We start from the raw sequence: 19,671 nt of genomic DNA, 5'->3' as shown, positions 1-19,671 counted from the left end.
CCAGTCACACCCTGTAGATTAACTGCTGTCTACGCTCAGAGAACTGCACAGTTGCTAAATTTAGCTGACACATTTGATTAAAAATAGTTTGCAGACCAAATCAAACCGTGTTATTTTTGGATCCTTTCTTTTTTAACAAATGATCTGACAAATGGATCAAACATGGTAGTTTTTCCAGTGTAAAATAATTCAGTGTGTAAGATAACTTCCCAGTTATTCACCAGTACCTTTTTTAATAAGAGTGCCTCCAGGCTAAATCATAAAGGCAGCAGGCTCGTTAAAAATCATCCTGGGTTTTGGGAAAGCTCAGGAAAGGAGGACTTGGCTGTACGTTTTGGGATAGGGAAAGGTCGGGTTCTGGTATGTAGTGTTGGCTTCCTGTATGCTATGCCAGGGCAGTGAGTGTTTATGGAGGTAGAGTGATTTGTGAGGGAGTCCTGCTTGTGTCTGTTAGTCCAAAATGGCACCTGTCCCTATTCCCTTTAAAGTGTACTACTTTTGACCAGGGCCTATAGGGCTCTGGTCAATAGTAGTGCACTATATATGGTAACGGCATGCTATTTGGGATGTACAGTATGACATTGGAGGACTGATTGGGCAGAGATAATGTGTGTCTGACTGAACGCCCGCGCCTGCTTTAACTTTCATGGAAGGAAAATCATATTAGAGGTCTACCGATTAATCGGAATGGCCGATTAATTAGGGCACATTTCAAGTTTTCATAACAATCGGTAATTGGTATTTTTGGCCGCCGATTTTTATTTTATTAATTATTATTATTATTTTTTACTATTTTTTGTTATACACCTTTATTTAACTAGGCAAGTCAGATTAAGAACACATTCTTATTTTCAATGATGGCCTAGGAACGGGGGTTAACTGCCTTGTTCAGAGGGGATTCGGGGATTCGTTTTTGCAACCTTCTGGTTACTAGTCCAACACTCTAACCACCTGCCTTACATTGCACTCCACGAGGAGCCTGCATGGCAGGCTGACTACCTGTTACACGAGGGCAGCAAGAAGCCAAGGTAAGTTGCTAGCTAGCATTAAACTTATCTTATAAAAAAATATCAATCTTAACATAATCACTAGTTTACTACACATGGTTGATGATATTACTAGTTTATCTAACGTGTCCTGCGTTGCATATAATCGATGCGGTGCCTGTTAATTTCTCATCGAATCACAGCCTACTTCGACAAACGGGTGATGATTTAACAAGCACATTTGCTAAAAAAGCACTGTCGTTGCACCAATGTACCTAACCATAAACATCAATGCCTTTCTTTAAAATCAATACACAAGTATATATTTTTAAACCTGCATATTTAGTTAATATTGCCTGCTAACATGAAATTGTGTCACTGCTCTTGCGTTCGTTGCCTGGCTCATTGCGAACTAATTTGCCAGAATTGTACATAATTATGACATACCATTGAAGGTTGTGCAATGTAACAGGAATATTTAGACTTAGGGATGCCACCCGTTAGATAAAATACGGACCGGTTCCGTATTTCACTGAAAGAAAAAAACGTTTTGTTTTCGAGATGATAGTTTCCGGATTCGACCATATTAATGACTTAAGGCTCGTATTTCTGTGTGTTTATTATGTTATAATTAAGTGATTTGATTTGTTAGAGCAGTCTGACTGAGCGGTGGTAGGCACCAGCAGGCTCGTAAGCATTCATTCAAACAGCACTTTCGTGCGTTTTGCCAGCAGTTCTTCGCAATGCATTGCGCTGTTCATGACTTCAAGCCTGTCAACTCCCAAGATTAGGCTGGTGTAACCGATGTGAAATGGCTAGCTAGTTAGCGGGTGCACGCTAATAGCGTTTCAAACTTCACTCGCTCTGAGACTTGGAGTAGTTGTTCCCCTTGCTCTACATGGGTAACGCTGCTTCGAGGGTGGCTGTTGTCGATGTGTTCCTGGTTCGAGCCCAGGTAGGAGCGAGGAGAGGGACGGAAGCTATACTGTTACACTGGCCATACTAAAGTGCCTATAAGAACATCCAATAGTTAAAGGTATATGACATACAAATCGTATAGAGAGAAATAGTCCTATAATTCCTATAGTAACTACAACCTAAAACTTCTTACCTGGGAATATTGATGACTCATGTTAAAAGGAACCACCAGCTTTCATATGTTCCCATGTTCTGAGCAAGGCACTTAAACGTTAGCTTTCTTACATGGCACATATTGCACTTTTACTTTCTTCTCCAAACACTTTGTTTTTGCATTATTTAAACCAAATTGAACATGTTTCAACCAAATTGAACATGTTTCATTATTTATTTGAGGCTAAATGGATTTTATTGATGTATTATATTAAGTTAAAATAAGTGTTCATTCAGCATTGTTGTAATTGTCATTATTACAACTTTTTTTTTTTTTAATCGGCCGATTAATCGGTATCGGGGGTTTTGGTCCCCCAATAATCGGTATCGAAAAATCATAATCGGTCGACCTCTAAATCATATCCCTCTTTTCAGGAATGAAGACCTTAAAGGGTAGGTAGCATAAACATAACCACATGTAATATATATATATTTGCATTAGAATATGCATAAAAAAAGTCCCAAAGCAAAGTTACACCTCACTTTTGAATTTTTTTAGTTATTACATCAAATTTATCAGAATGCCGAAGTCATACCGGAAAAACATTTGTGGGGTGTGACGTAATATGGAGGACCCTGCAATCCAGTTGATTCCCTATAATGTAACCTCCAACAGAAATAACTTCAAATGTATAACTTCAAATTAAACCTATACCTTTTTTAATGTATAGTTACAAATCAGCTTGCAAGGTTACTAGCCTGCTAACGTTAGACCTACCAGCCTGCTAACGTTACGTTAGCACTGCATGAGTCAGTGTTGCTATCAACACCTAGCTTACAGCTACATTAAAGTAAATCAAGGTTTTGGAAATGCATAACTCTTAGTCAGAAAACTAGCCTAGCTAGCCAACCACCACGGTTGACATAGCTAAGTAGTAAGCGAGAGAACAACTAGTATAGCACAGTGAGGAACCGACAGAACACAACCAAAAAATCCAGCAGATATAAAGTAGAGAGAGCGGAGACATACCGATTGACGGCTGAGTTAGATACCAAAGTCCAAGAAGTGCGAGGGAGAGGCCTTCAGAGTGAAAGGCCATTTCACCGGCCGAAGGAGAGTCAGTTAATCCAATAGCGATATATCTTGAGGTAAATCCACATTTGAATTTACCCAATTTATCTCCATCACTGCTGACACCTGCGATGTACCAGTAGGTCGGTAGGGAATAGCGGTTGTAGGTTTCACATTAACGCTTGACACAGCACCTGGTTTCAGTCATAATGTCATTCCAAATCCTGCCTTCCACTGGCTATACTAAGCAATCAAAGGCCTCCGGGGTGAAATGAGCATCGCGTACAGTAGATGTGCGCACGGATCTCATACTTCAATCCATTATTTTCAATCGGACAAACCCGTCCCACTTTGAAGCTATCGTCTCGTTTTTGGGCCACAAATGAGTTGTAACCCTGTCATTGTGGGTATTACTGCACTATGTGGATATTACCGCACTAGCTCTGAACCACGGAAAACTAATACAACGCTCGATCGACTACCACTACCAAACACACAGGAGAAGAGGAGATGCAGTTTTCTGCATGTATTTATATGGTATCTTCTTTGTGGATGTACATAGTAGCTCACAAGCGCCAACACTTGGTTAGGAATGTAATTACATGCCAGCATGGCTAGTAGCTAACGTTAGCCAGCTGGAACTAACTAGGTAGCACTATGATGTTGAGAAATAGTGCATTGTGGGTAGTTCTGAAGATATCTGGAAATAAGTTAATAAATATGTAAAAACTCTAAAACATAACTATGTTTGTAGTTATAGGTAACCACATTGTGACTACAACTAAGTCTTTGACCACACTGTGTTACTTTGAGTAAAACATTGCTTCCTATCCTTTTAAAAGTGAATAAAACAGAGCCTTGTGTATGGAAACAGAGGACTGAAGCCATGTAATTCATTTTTTTTTTTTTTACACACCCACTGAAATATTCCCATGTTTTCAAGACGATCATTGCCAAACCACTCATTTTATTAATAAATCATGTAACTGCAAGTTTAACCTAATTCGTGGTTCTTGTTTTTTGTATCAAAGCTTTTGATTTTTGAGGTTAAGACCATTTAGCAGTGGGCAAATCTCCAGCTCACCTGTGTACATCTCAGTTGAAGTGTCTTTTACATCCCAAATGGCACCCTATTCCCTTTAAAGGGGCACTACTTGTGACCACGGCCCCATAGGTGCCATTTGGGACATAGCCCACATCAGTCTAACTGAGGATTTAGGGAGCTCCGAATGGGATTCAGAACATGGTACAATGACACAACATTGAGACATACTGCTGCATATTCTCTCTCACACTCTGGGGACTGTGCTAGTGAGGTCATGGGGAAGGACTTAATGGTTTCCCCTTTTCAGCGCTCTGGATCCGTCAGTGCTCTGATTGCACTCCATCCACTCTTAGAGCCGCCCCCCAGGGATGATGTCATAATTAATCGCCCTCGGTAGGAAAGTGTGTAGTCGCAGGTGCTCGTGAGCATCTGTCTGACTGACACACCCACAGGGAATCGTGAATGAGGAAATTTTTTCCCCTCAGCATGTTACGATGAATTGCTAATGCCTTTATGGTCATGTTATGGTTGAAGTGGTCTGTGATGTTTTCAGATATAGTTTCAGGTTATGTTATAGCCTTATTCTAAAATTGATTAAAAAAAAACTATGACAAAGGTAAAGCAGGTTTTTAGAAATGTTTGCAAATGTATTAAAAATAAAAAACATAAATACACTCCAGAGTGGCGCAGCGGTCTAAGGCACTGCATCTCAGTGCTTGAGGCGTCACTACAGACATCCTGGTTCGATTCCAGGCTGTATCACAACCAGCCGTGATTGGGAGACCCATAGGGCGGCGCACAATTGGCCCAGGGTCATCCGGATTTGGCCAGTGTAGGCCGTCATTGTTAATAAGAATTTGTTCTTAACTGACTTGCCTAGTTAAATAAAGGTTACACATTTACATAAGTATTCAGACCCTTTGCTAACTGAGCAATCGGTGGAGAAGGGCCTTGGTCAGGTAGATGACCAAGAACCCAAAGGTCACTCTGACATAGCTCCAGAGTTCCTCTTTGGAGATGGGAGAATCTTCCAGAAGGACAACCATCTCTGCAGCACTCCACCAATCAGGCCTTTATGGTAGAGTGGCCAGACGGAAGCCACTCCTCAGTAAAAGGCACATGACAGCCTTCTTTGAGTTTGCCAAAAAGCACCTAAAGGACTGATCATAAGAAAAAAGATTATCTGGTCTGATGAAACCAAGATTGAACTCTTTGGCCTGAATGCCAAGCATCACGTCTAGGGCTGTGGCAGTCACAAAATTTCGTCAGCAGGTGATTGTCAAGTAAATATCTGTCGGTCTCACGGTAATTGACTGTTAACTTCTTACATCTAGACGTTCCGCTAGCGGAACACCGTTCCAATATCCAATGATAGAGCGTGGCGCGAAATACAAACTCCTCGAAAATCCGAAAACTTCAATTTTTCAAACATATGACTATTTTACACCATTTTAAAGACAAGACTCTCCTTTATCTAACCACACTGTCCGATTTCAAAAAGGCTTTACAACGAAAGCAAAACATTAGATTATGTCAGCAGAGTACCCAGCCAGAAATAATCAGACACCCATTTTTCAAGCTAGCATATAATGTCACAAAAACCAAAACCACAGCTAAATGCAGCACTAACCTTTGATGATCTTCATCAGATGACACTCCTAGGACATTATGTTATACAATACATGCATGTTTTGTTCAATCAAGTTCATATTTATATCAAAAACCAGCTTTTTACATTAGCATGTGACGTTCAGAACTAGCATTCCCACCGAACACTTCCGGTGAATTTACTAAAGTACTCACAATAAACGTTCACAAAAAACATTACAATAATTTTAAGAATTATAGATACAGAACTCCTTTATGCAATCGCGGTGTCCTATTTTAAAATAGCTTTTTGGTGAAAGCACATTTTGCAATATTCTGAGTAGATAGCCCGGCCATCACAGGTTAGCTATTTTGACACCCACCAAGTTTGGTACTCACCAAACTCAGATTTACTATAAAAAAAATGTGCTGTTCTTCGTCAGAATGCACTCCCAGGACTTCTACTTCAACAACAAATGTTGGTTTGGTTCCAAATAATCCATAGTTATATCCAAATAGCGGCGTTTTGTTCGTGCGTTCAAGACACTATCCGAAGGGTGACGCGCTGGCGCATATCGTGACAAAAAATGTCAAAATATTCCATTACCGTATTTCGAAGCATGTCAAACGCTGTTTAAAATCAATTTTTATGCGATTTTTCTCATAAAATAGCGATAATATTCAGACCGGGAGACGTCGTTTTCGTTCAAAGACTGAAAATGTAAAATGGACTCTTCACGTGCACGCGTGCGCCGTCTCATTGTTCTCAGATCGACCACTATCCAAATGCGCTACTGTTTTTCAGCCAGAGACTGCAGAGTCATCATTCAACGTTCTGGCGCCTTCTGAGAGCCTATGGGAGCCTTAGATAGTGTCACGTTAAAAGAGAGATCCTCTGTTTTCAATAAAGAGGCTAAAGAAGGCCAAGAAATGGTCAGAGAGAGCACTTCCTGTTTGGAATCTTCTCAGGTTTTGGCCTGCCATATGAGTTCTGTTATACTCACAGACACCATTCAAACAGTTTTAGAAACTTTAGGGTGTTTTCTATCCAAATCAAACAAGTATATGCATATTCTAGTTTCTGGGCAGGAGTAATAAACAGATTAAATCGGGTACGTTTTTTATCCGGCCGTGAAAATACTGCCCCCTATCCATAACAGGTTAATTAACATAAGCACATTTAGCATCTCCTGGCTTCCACACATAGCCTACAAGCCACTGATGCTGACCTTTGGAACATCTATATTTTAGAAAGTGTAATAAACCCATGTAATATAGCCTACACATTCACAATAAATCCATCATTTTATTTTCGACAGGTCTAAAGAAGCATGATTTGAAGAAAATGTAGACTATTTCAGAAGAACAGAATAGCATACTCTGAGTTGTCCTTATGTTAGGACCTGATCTGGATATGCCAATGGCTGTGGGCTATACTAGTTCATTTAGCAGACAAGATTTGCTTAGAATTACGTGGCATTATTTTATAGTATGAAGAATACAATTGAACAAAGCTGAATAAAATGGAAAGGATATATTCTCCAAACGATTTGAGGGAGTGCGCACATGCGGCTATTCTGTGTTGAGCAGTTAACAAAAACATAGGTCTTCCTATATGCTTAATTTAGAGTTATTAATGTAACTATAGTTGTTCTACAAACATTGTGCTATGTTTTGATTTTTAATACATTGTAAGGCTGCATGATGTGATTCTAATGATGATTTGAAAGAAGTCGCTTGAAAGGCTTGAGCTCTGCTTTTGTTTTTTGCTCAGGCTGTACACCCTACATCAGTCACTCATTCACAATTTGACAAGCACATGATAATGCCTAGAATTTCCCGGTGGCGTCCCCTTTGTGTGGCCGTAATGCACCCTAAAAAAATCCATGCCTTTTGCGGCCAGTGGCCTGTGCCCTTCTCCCGGAGTTCTACGTGCTCCGTCACGTGATCGGGTCTTACTCACAGGCTACAAGTGAAGACCGATACATCGGGGACGTAACTGCATGTGTCCTTATCCAATTCCGAGGTGCATGTTGAAGATATTGGAAGTAATGTCCGCATTGACTTTTCGTCAGCCAACAAGATAGGCATAATGAACAGCAAAAGCACTAGCCTATGTCAATCTACTATCCCCCATAGTATAAAAGTAGACCTTTTCTATTCTGTGCAAGAAATAAATATTTCAAACATAGTCTAGGACAGTTGTGGGATGTGATAGATCCCAATCAACACAACCACTAGCATAAAAACTTTTTTATGCAATGTGGCTGACGCAACAGATCAGAACGTTTAGCTTAAAATGTTGATAAACTATTAGGCTATTTCTTCACATTATAAGCGCAGCAATGCTTGCATTGTAGTAGACTATAAGCATTTATTTTTATTTTACCTTTTATTTAACCAGGTAGGCCAGTTGAGAAGTTCTCATTTACAACTGCGACCTGGCCAAGATAAAGCGAAGCAGTGCGACAAAAACAACAACACAGAGTTACACATAAACAAACGTACAGTCAATAACACAATAGAAAAAATCTATATACAGTGTGTGCACATGTAAGGAGGTAAGGCAATAAATAGGCCATAGAGGTGAAATAATTACAATTTAGCATTAAACACTGGAGTGATGTATATGCATATGATGATGTGCAAGTAGAGATACTGGGGTGCAAAAGAGAGAGGCTATTATATTGTCACCCATCAGACTATTCTTGATTTAATCTTGTCTTTACATATACTAAATAATATACTGTACCAGTCATAAGGTTGGACACACCTACCCATTCAAGGGTTTTTCTTTATTTTTACTATTTTTTACATTGTCGAATAATAGCGAAGACGTCAAAACTATGAAATAACACACATGGAAAAATGAGGTAACCGAAAACGTGTTAAACAAATGTAAATATATTTGAGATTCTTCAAAGTAGCCACCCTTTGCCTTGATGATGCTATATCCCATAACTGCCCAAAATTGAAAGCTCTCTCTCAACCCCTGCTCGCAGACACACATGGGCTCTGGGATTTGCAACCGTTTTCCTTTTTCACTCAACTCCACACTTTTCCAAACACAAAACACACACCATCACAATACACCCACACATACCCACATACTGTGCCTTCTATGTCCTCTGTTTGCTGTGTTTTTACCCCTACCATGTTCATTCGGAGTACTTTTGTGTTCGGTGTCCTTATATTTTAAGATATATTATTTCGCTAATTATATTTCTTCTAATGCGGTCTTTTCTATTAACTTCTTATGGGCAGGTGGGACAGTAGCTTCCCACCTGGCCAACATCCGGTGAAATTGCAGAGCGTGAAATTCAAACTACAGTATTATAAATATTTAACTTTCATAAAATCACAAGTGTAATACATCAAAATAAAGCTTAACTTCTTGTTAATCCAGCCGCTGTGTCAGATTTTAAAAAGGCTTTACGGCAAAAGCAAACTATGCGATTTACTGAGAACAGCGCCCCGCATACAAACACATGAAAAACATATTTCAACCAGGTAGAAAGTCAGAAATAGCGATATAAAACATGCCTTACCTTTGATCTTCTTCTGTTGGCACTCCAAAAGGTCCCTGTTACATCACAAATGGTCCTTTTGTTCGATAATGTCCTTTATACAGCCAAAATGGGAGCCACCTAGAAAAACCAGAATTTCTGGCTCATTTTTCCAAAAACCAGCTTGAAGCTCTATGAACTGCAATATGGAAGGACTTGGCCTTATAATAAAAGTGATGGCTATTGAAAATAGTGGTAGGCTGATTTTTTTTGGGGGGGGGATGGTTTGTCCTCGGGGTTTCGCCTGCCATATCAGTTCTGTTATATTCACAGACATAATTTTAACAGTTTTAGAAACTTTAGAGTGTTTTCTATCCAAATCTACCAATTATATGCATATCCTAGCTTCTGGGCGTGAGTAACAGGCAGTTTACTTTGGGCACGCTTTTCATCCGGACGTCAAAATACTGCCCCCTACCCAAGAGAGGTTAATAAAATACTATAAATATAATTATTTTACAACATTCCCTGTCTTGAATGGTATAGTGTAGTTGTAGTTTATTTCTTTATCAATTGTTGTTGTATTTTATTGTTTTCCTATATATTCTGTTTATTACAATCCCTACCATGGATAGGATTGGGGGATCCATTATTCAACGACTCTGAGAACCTTGTAATATTTTGAATAGCGAATTTTTGTTTGTTTCTGTGATGTTTAACTTATTTTTTTACTCTTTTTGTGCATAATGTACATAACGTCTCTTATGACCGAAAATAACTTCTAGACATCAGGACTGCAATTACTCACCACGGACTATCAGAATCCTTTTTCTTCTTTCACGATTCTGACGAGTCCGAGAATATACGGCTCCCTTGGGAATAGGCCCCGACCCCAGTGATCTGCGTGAAGAGGAGGTGGAGAAAGAGAGGCCGGAGAGCGGGCTGCCTTTTGAGAAGTCGGAGGCGATCGAATAAACCCCCACTCCCCTTAATTCTGCTAGCAATCATGCAATCTTTGGACAATAAAATTGATAAGTTATTGGGAAGATTAAACTACCAACGGGACATTAAAAACTGTAACATCTTATGCTTCACGGAGTCGTGGCTGAGCGACGACAATATCAACATACAGCTGGCTGGTTATACGACGTACCGGCAGGATAGAACAGCGGCGTCTGGTAAGACATGGGGGGGATGGTCTATGTATTTTTGTAAACATCAGTTGGTGCACGATATCCAAGGAAGTCTCGAGCTATTGCTCGCCTGAGGTAGAGTGTCTCATGATAAGCTGTAGACCACACTATCTACCTAGAGAGTTTTCATCTATATTCTTTGTAGCTGTTTATATACCACCACAGTCAGAGGCTGGCACTAAGATAGCATTGAATGAGCTGTATTCCGCCATAAGCAAACAAGAAAACGCTCACCCAGAAGCGGCGCTCCTAGTGGCCGGGACTTAAATGCAGGGAAACTTAAATCAGTTTTACCAAATTTCTATCAGCATGTTAAATGTGCAACCAGAGGGGAAAAAAACTCTGGACCACCTATACTCCACACACAGAGACGCCTACAAAGCTCTCCCTCGCCCTCCATTTGGCAAATCTGAACATAATTCCATTGTGACTAGATCAATAAATAAGTAGTCAGATGAAGCAGATGCTAAGCTACAGGCCCCCGTCCCCACAGGAGGCCTTTTGGCTTTTGGTAGGCCGTCATTGTAAATAAGAATTTGTTATTAACTGACTTGCCTAGATAAATAAAGGTTAAATAAAATACAGGACTGTTTTGCTAGCACTGACTGGAATATGTTCCGGGATTCCTCGAATGGCATTGAGGAGGAGTACACCACATCTGTCATTGGCTTCATCAATAAGTGCATCGACGACGTCGTCCCCACAGTAACCATACGTACATACCTCAACCAGAAGCCATGGATTACAGGCAGCATCCGCACTGAGCTAAAGGCTAGAGCTGCCGCTTTCAAGGAGCGGGACTCTAACCCGGAAGCTTATAAGAAACCCCGCTATGCCCTCCAACATACCATCAAACAGGCAAAGCGTCAATACAGGACTAAGATTGAATCGTACTACACCGGCTCTGACGCTCATCGGATGTGGCAGGGCCTGCAAACCATTACAGACTACAAAGGGAAGCACAGCCGAGAGCTGCCCAGTGACACGAGCCTACCGGACGAGCTAAACTACTTCTATGCTCGCTTCGAGGCAAATAACACTGAAACATGGATGAGAGCACCAGCTGTTCTAGAAGACTGTGTGATCACGCTCTCCACAGCTGATGTGAGTAAGTCCTTTAGACAGGTCAACATTCACAAGGCTGCAGGGCCAGACAGATTACCAGGACGGGTACTGCGAGCATGCGCTGACCAACTAGCAAGTGTCTTCACTGACATTCTCAACCTCTCCCTGACCGAGTCTGTAATACCAACATGTTTTAAGCAGACCACCATAGTGCCTGTGACCAAGAACACTGAGGTAACCTGCCTAAATGACTACCGACCCGTAGCACTCACGCCTGTAGCCATGAAGGGCTTTGAAAGGCTGCTCATGGCTCACATCAACACCATTATCCCAGAAACCCTAGACCCACTCCAATTTGCATAACACCCCAACAGATCCACAGATGATGCAGTCTCTTTTGCACTCCACACTGCCCTTTCCCACCTTGACAAAAGGAACACCTATGTGAGAATGCTGTTCATTGACTACAGCTCAGCGTTCAACACCAAAGTGCCCTCAAAGCTCATCAATAAGCTAAGGACCCTGGGACTAAACACCTCCCTCTGCAACTGGATCCTGGACTTTCTGATGGGTCGCCCCAAGGTGGTAAGGGTAGGTAACGACACATCCGCCACGCTGATCCTCAACACAGGGGCCCCTCAGTTGTGCATGCTCAGCCCCCTCCTGTACTCCCTGTTCACTCATGACTGCATGGCCAGGCACGACTCCAATACCATCATTAAGTTTACCGATGACACACCAGTGGTAGGCCTGATCACTGACAACAATGAGACAGCCTGTAAGGAAGAGGCCAGAGACCTGGCCGTGTGGTGCCAGGACAACAACCTATCCGTCAACGTGATCAAGACAAAGGAGATGATTGTGGACTACAGGAAAAAGAGGACCGAGCACGCCCCCATTCTCATCGACGGGGCTGCAGTGGAGCACATTGAGAGCTTCAAGTTCCTTGGTGTCCACATCACCAACAAACTAACATGGTCCAAGCACACCATGACAGTCGTGAAGTGGGCACGACAAAACCTATTCCCCCTCAGGAGACTGAAAAGATTTGGCATGGGTCCTCAGATCCTCAAAAGGTTCTACAGCTGCACCATCGAGAGCGTCCTGACTGGTTGCATCACTGCCTGGTGTCATGATGTTTCCCTGTTGGGGGAGGTTTATGACCCCCCATAAATACCTTTCCCCCTTTTTCTCTCCACTCTACAGAATGGACTCTTGGAAAGCCCTTTGTTAACATAGAGAGAGTATTGTAACATCAAAAGGTTGGGGAAAAGAACGATCTTTATGCAATCCAACCAGTTGAAAGTGTCCGTTGGTACTTAAAGAATATGACGTCAGATCAGTTGTCGTCCGAGACATTATTACTGATGATAGGATGACAAACTGTATCTTGGAAAGTCTGTACATTCTAGTTCAGATTCACATGGAATTGTTGTGCAATTTAAATAGGAAACTATTTGGGAAAAGATTAAATGTAATTTTTGTTTTTAAAATGAGAGAAATGTTTTCATTAGTAAAATCTGCTCAACATTGGCCATGCCCACGTGGATAGGGATTGGTTGGAAATGAACAAACCCCTTTTCTACATTTCTATAAGTGTCCCGTGACCCAATTCACGGTGAACTAAGCCAATCTCAGTGTGAGCTCTGGTTGCGAATGGTTGAACGACTACAACCTAACGAAATTAACATTGTGTTCCCGATGACGTGAGGACTGCTGTCCATACGTTTTAGAATGGCGAATTTCAACGTGGAGGTGACGATCGCCACCCTGGAAGGATGATTTCGACAATACAAGCCAGAATATAGCATGAGCTTATAGTATGGCACCTTGGTATGAACTTTAAACTCTTATTCACTAAAGAAGTGATACATCCTAGATGATGAGTTATCATCAGCAGCTGTAAATGTGCGTGGCATAGGAAAGGACGAACCATCTCTTCAGAACGACAGGGTACTACAACGTATCCGTTCTATCACACGACGACGGTACAACAGGGATCTGTAGCGCTGTAAGAAATCATTATCTCACCACACTTTCAGGATCTTCGCCCTCTTTTTCTTTGGTACCAGATTTTCTCTCGTAGATCTAGTCTGTATGTCAAGTGAGGCTTCTCTCAGAAACATGTACATTAACGTCCATTTCAATCTTATTGACTGTACCTTTTAGCTTATTTGTTTCTTTCTCCATTGTCGCAGCTTTCTCATCACTCATTTCGAGGCTTGCCTTCAACTCCTTTATATCTTTACTGATGAATTCAAGTATGTCCAGTTAATCATTTATCGACTTCAACAGATCGGTTTCCACCCTTACCATTACTCTGCCATTTTTGGGTGTTGATTGTTTTTGGTAGTATTGGTCGATAAATTTCTCTAGCCTTTATAATTAGTTTTGTGTTGTTATCCAGATTGAGGGTTATTACCCACAAGTATGTGGAGTGCTAATATTTAGTCTGACTTAGAGATATTCAATATTACATTTTTATCTTGAGGTCAGTCCGCCAACTTACCTCCCTGATGATTCTGCTTGCTGGTATTCAGACTTACCTGATTGAGGCGTGTAATATATATTATATAAGCATATACAATTGCAGTTGGACGTGTCTTAGAGTGTTGGACTGTGCCATCCCCACAGCCTCCACAATGGATAAGTCCACTCAGACAGGCGTGAATCAGACAGGTGTCTTGTACACCATGAAATATATATATATACAGTTGAAGTCAGAAGTTTACATGCACTTGGGTTGGAGTCATTAAAACTATTTTTTCAACCACTCCACAAATTTCTTGTTAACAAACTATAGTTTTGGCAAGTCGGTTAGGACATCTACTTTGTGCATGACACAAGTCATTTTTCCAACAATTGTTTACAGACAGATTATTTCACTTATAATTCACTGTATCACAATTCCAGTGGGTCAGAAGTTTACATAACACTTAAGTTGACTGTGCCTTTAAACAGCTTGGAAAATTCCAGAAAATTATGTCATGACTTTAGAAGCTTCTGATAGGCTAATTGACATAATTTGAGTCAATTGGAGGTGTACCTGTAGATGTATTTCAAGGCCTACTTTCAAACTCAGTGCCTCTTTGCTTGACATCATGGGAAAATAAAAAGAAATCAGCCAAGACCTCAGAAAATAAATTCTAGACCTCCACATGTCTGGTTCATCCTTGGGAGCAACTTCCAAATGCCTGAAGGTACCACTTTCATCTGTACAAACAATAGTACGCAAGTATAAACACCATGGGACCATGTAGCTGTGATTCCGCTCAGGAAGGAGACGCGTTCTGTCTCCTAGAGATGAACGTACTTTGGTGCGAAAAGTGCAAATCAATCCCAGAACAACAGCAAAGGACCTTGTGAAGATGCTGGAGGAAGCAGGTACAAAAGTATCTATATCCACAGTATAACGAGTCCTATATCGACATAACTTGAAAGGCCGCTCAGCAAGGAAGAAGCCACTGCTCCAAAACCGCCACAAAAAAGCCAGACTACAGTTTGCAACAGCACATGGGGACGAAGATCATACTTTTTGGAGAAATGTCCTCTTGTCTGGAAGCAAAAATAGAACTGTTTGGCCATAATGGCCATTGATAAGTTTGGAGGAAAAAGGGGGAGGCTTGCAAGCCGAAGAACACCATCCCAACTGTGAAGCACAGGGGTGGCAGCATCATGTTGGGGGGTTGCTTTGCTGTGAAAAACTGAGTTGAAATGTATTTCGCTAAGATGTAAGTAAACATCCGACTTCAATTGTATATATGTTTTTACTATTGCTCGACTAAAGAAATCTTGGTCGACCAACAGCCTATCGGCCAAACAATCGACCATTCGACTAAATGGGGGCAACCATAATTTGTTCAAACACAATTCTCCCCATCAGTTTACAAAAAAAGGCAACAAACTGATTGGCTGGCTGTAAGAGCTAGTAAAGAGTTCTTTACTATTTTTAGCTAGTGGAACTACTTTAGCTTCCTTCCACGCCTGTGGACACACAAACTCCTTTAGGCTTTGGTTAAAGACATTGTAACGTGTGCGCTGGGGGTCGGGAAGCAAGTTCAGGGAGTGCATCATTTATTAAACAAATGAACAAAACAAGAAACACGAACAACGCACAGACATGAAACAGAAACAATGACGCCAGGGGAAGGAACCAAATGGAGTGACATGTGAGTCTGATGACGCGCAGGTGCACGTAATGATGGTGACGGGTGTGCGCCATAACGAGCAGCCTGGTGACCTAGAGGCCGGAGAGAGAGCACATGTGACAGACATGGAAAATAGGGGTGGCAATGCAGTCTGCTACCATTCTCAATAGTTCCCGATCTAGGTTGTAAATACCTGGTGGCTTATCATTATTGATGGATAACAACTGTTTTTATACCTCTTCACAAAAACTTGACAAAATTCAAAACGGCATACTTCTCTTTCCTTATTAGATCTTCAAAACACAAATATGATGGTTCACTGTTAAATTTGGTCATTTTCTCAGTTTGTTCACTTTAAAGCTGAAATAGCATTTTAAATGATTTGGCTATGTCAAAAGGTTTTGTTATAAATGACCCATCAACTTCAATGTACGATGAAGATAAATTGAGTTTTCTGCCTATAAAGTAATTTAAAGTGCATAAAGTAATTTAGTCTTTTACCATAGTTTGTCAATTATCTTGTCTTAGTAATATAATTGAGTTTAATCATAAAATGTCTAAATTGACAGTATGTAAACCTATCAGCTGAGCTGCCTGACTTGTTAGATACCCCTTTTGCATAATTTCTTTGAACCATACAATTTTTCAATTAATCGTTGATCCAAGGGGCTTAATTAACAGGTGCATGTTTGTCAACAATTGACAAGAATAATTTTACAAATACTCTGTGCTGCATCTGGATTCTTCTCCATATACTCCTCCAGGTGACCATCATTGACACAGGGGTGAGGGGAATGATTGCTGTTGGCCTGGTGCCTCAGTACTACAAGCTGGACCATCAGCCTGGCTGGCTCCCGCACTCACTGGCCTACCACGCTGATGATGGCAAGTATGTGTTGGGCCCCTTCTTAGCTTGAAAATATGTTTCTCCACACTCTTAAAATCTCCTCTCTTTCAAACAAAGTTTTGAATATACCTCAACATTCCAGCATCAGTCTAAAAGGGAATATAGAAATAGGCCCAATGTTCCTCAACATTAAAGAATAAGAGATTTATTTTGAATGTTCCACATCACCACTTTATGAACATTTGAACAAAGTTGAGATCACTACTTGGCCTTGTGATTGTGAAGCATGCAAGACTTAACAATCAGGTCTATAATTATTAGTACCCTTGATAAAGGTGAGCAAAGAATACTGAATAAAATAAATAATGCAAATACAGAGCTATATTGTATGCTCCAAAAAATTGGGCAATTATTTTATACAAATACAATTTCTCAAAGAAAGAGCTTTTGTATAACAAGTAATACAAAAATATTTTTAAAAAGATAGGGGTCCAAATTATGAGCACACCTGGTTTCAATACTCAAGCACCCTCCCCTTGCAAGGATAACGACACTGAGCATTTTTCGAAAAAGTTTTAGGATCTTTTCAGATCCTTGATATCATTCGTCTGCTCTTATTCACTGCCCTCTTCAATTCAATCCACAGGTTTTCAGTGGGGTTTGGAGACCGAGATGGCCATTGCAAAATGTTGCTTTTATGGCTGTCCCTGACAAAAAAAAATCTTGGTCGACCTAGAGTTTTTGTTCTTTCGATCAATCGCTTGGTCTAAATGTTTAAGATAATTTTTCCATATGTAGAAAGGGGGATACATAGTCAGTTGTACAACTGAATGCCTTCAACTGAAATGTGTCTTCCGCATTGAACCCAACCACTCTGGTAGCCTAGTGTTTAGAGCGTTGGGACAGTAACCAAAAGGTTGCTGGATCGAATCCCCGAGCTGAGAAGGTACAAATCTGTTGTTCTGCCCCTGAGTAAGGCAGTTAACTTCACTAGGGTAGGGGGCAGCATTTGGAATTTTGGATGAAAAGTGTGCCCAAATTAAACTGCCTGCTACTCAGGCCCAGAAGTTAGGATATGAATATAATTGGTAGATTTGGATAGAAAACACTCTAACGTTTCCAAAACTGTTAAAATAATGTCTGTGAGTATAACAGAACTGATATGGCAGGCGAAAACCTGAGGAAAATCCATCCAGGAAGTACTATTATTTTGAAAGGCTGTTTTTCCATTGAAAGCCTATCCACCATACAAAGACTTAGGACCCTGTTCACGATCTCTATGGCTTCTTCTACATGTAGCCAGTCTTTAGGCATTGTTTCAGGCTTTTACTCTGAAAAATGAGGGAGATACAGCACTTTCAATGAGTGGAGAGGGGAAATTTCCAGACATGAGTCCAGCGCGTGATCGGGAGCGCGCCTTTCTTGTTTCTCCTTTTCTATTGATGAAGCTTTTGTCCGATTTAAATATTATTGATTATCTATGACAAAAACAACCTGAGGATTGATTTTAAACATCGTTTGACATGTTTCTACGAACTTTTATTGTACTTTTTTGACTTTTCATCTGGATTGTTGAGAGCGCGCTTTGTGCCTTTGGATTACTGAACTTAACGCACCAACAAAACTGAGGTTTTTGGACATAAAGAGGGACATTATTGAACAAAACAAACATTTATTGTGTAACATGGAGTCCTGGGAGTGCCACCAGATGAAGATCATCAAAGGTTAGTGATTCATTTAATCGCCATTTCTGACTTTTGTGAGTCCTCTCCTTTGCTGGGAAATGTCTGTATGGTTTCTTGTGGCTAGGCGCTGTCCTAACATAATCGCATGGTGTGCTTTCGCCGTAAAGCTTTTTTGAAATCAGACACTGTGGTTGGATTAACAAGAAGTTTATCTTTTAAAATGGTGTATAATACTTGTATGTTTGAGGAATTTTAATTATGGGATTTCTGTTGTTTGAATTTGGCGCCCTGCAATTTCACTGGCTGTTGTCGAGGTGGGACGCTAGCATCCCAATGATACCAGAGAGGTTAACCCACTGTTCCCCGGGCGCCGAAGACGTGGATGTCGATTTAATGCAGCCCCCGCACCTCTCTGATTCAGACAGACACACCCTGTGTGTTTGAATAAAACCATTTACATTTGCACTGAGCTTGTCTGATGCTTTAAGCACACTGTTTGATTAAATAAATTAGACACACAAATGACAGTGTAAAAAAATGACAGCGAGTGCCTGTGTGACTGGTGCACGTTGTCTCGCTGTCCTCCCTACTGCAGTGAAAAGGCACCTCAGCACAGCAAGTGTTTATTGTGCGTCCGTGTGCTGAAACTGCAACATAATTTCACTGAAAAGTTATGTTACCAAATTCCCTCATTTGTTTAGGAAAAACATTCCCCAACCCTTGCCCTCTGTACGTGAAGCATGCATGTGACCAATGGGGCCTGTCCTGTAGCCTATCATAATAACTAGTGAAGCACCGTTATTACATTTTTGGCCGTATGGAGCTAGCTAGTGTGTTTTTATGTTTTCAAGTTTTGAACATGTTCTCAAATGCCATTGAAATGGCAGCAGTGGTATGACAACCAGCACATTCATGAGCATGAAATACGACTTTTCTCGGTACAAACTCCTCGACGGCCCACTGTGCTGTCAGCTCAGCATGCTCATGGGGCTGATATCGCTGGTCCAAATGTCAGTCGTGAAGCTAATAGCAGTGACGCTATTACTGTGTAACTCCAGTAGGGCAACATCTGAAAAATAGCGCACTTGGTAACCATTCGTTGAAAGCCAACATCACACACGACAGAGAACGGGCAATGAAGGGGCAATGAATTCCATTATCTTGGTGTTATTGGATTTCACCTTTTTGAGTTGTCTTGCTAAAATGTTCGTATTCTTTCAAATGACTGCTCAACTTGTTGACTGCTTGATCCACACAGCAGACATTGTGGGCTAGGTTAGGAATGCTGTTGCATGTGTAACCACGTCAGCTTTGACATCGGTTTTGCACATCGGCGTTAAACTAGACATCAGGCCAATGGCGATGTTGGCATTTTTAGCTAATATCGGCCGGTTCCGAGATCTTCACCGATATATCGTGCATCCCTAATAATCACCTCAATAAATTGGTTATAACAAACTCCAAAC

General features: G+C 40.9%; 1 protein-coding gene across 5 annotated transcripts in view; it reads left to right on the top strand.

Moving 5' to 3' along the window:
- The window catches only part of LOC106583288 (SPRY domain-containing protein 3), a 96,920-nt gene that overhangs the window by 7,326 nt on the left and 69,923 nt on the right, over positions 1-19,671 (top strand). For 4 of the 5 annotated variants that reach the window (XM_014167269.3, XM_045705075.2, XM_014167268.3 and 1 more), the window contains exon 4: positions 16,438-16,562. The exons of the other annotated variant lie outside the window; for it this stretch is intronic. In XM_014167269.3, the coding sequence (XP_014022744.2) occupies positions 16,438-16,562 (125 nt within the window). The remainder of the gene's footprint in view (positions 1-16,437; positions 16,563-19,671) is intronic. 5 annotated transcript variants of the gene reach the window in all.

The sequence above is a fragment of the Salmo salar genome, chromosome 22 (assembly GCF_965601325.2).
Source record: "Salmo salar chromosome 22, fSalSal1, whole genome shotgun sequence".
NCBI lineage: Eukaryota > Metazoa > Chordata > Actinopteri > Salmoniformes > Salmonidae > Salmo > Salmo salar.
The sequence above is the reverse complement of the archived record's forward strand: the minus strand, read 5'-3'. Positions and strand labels throughout refer to the sequence as shown.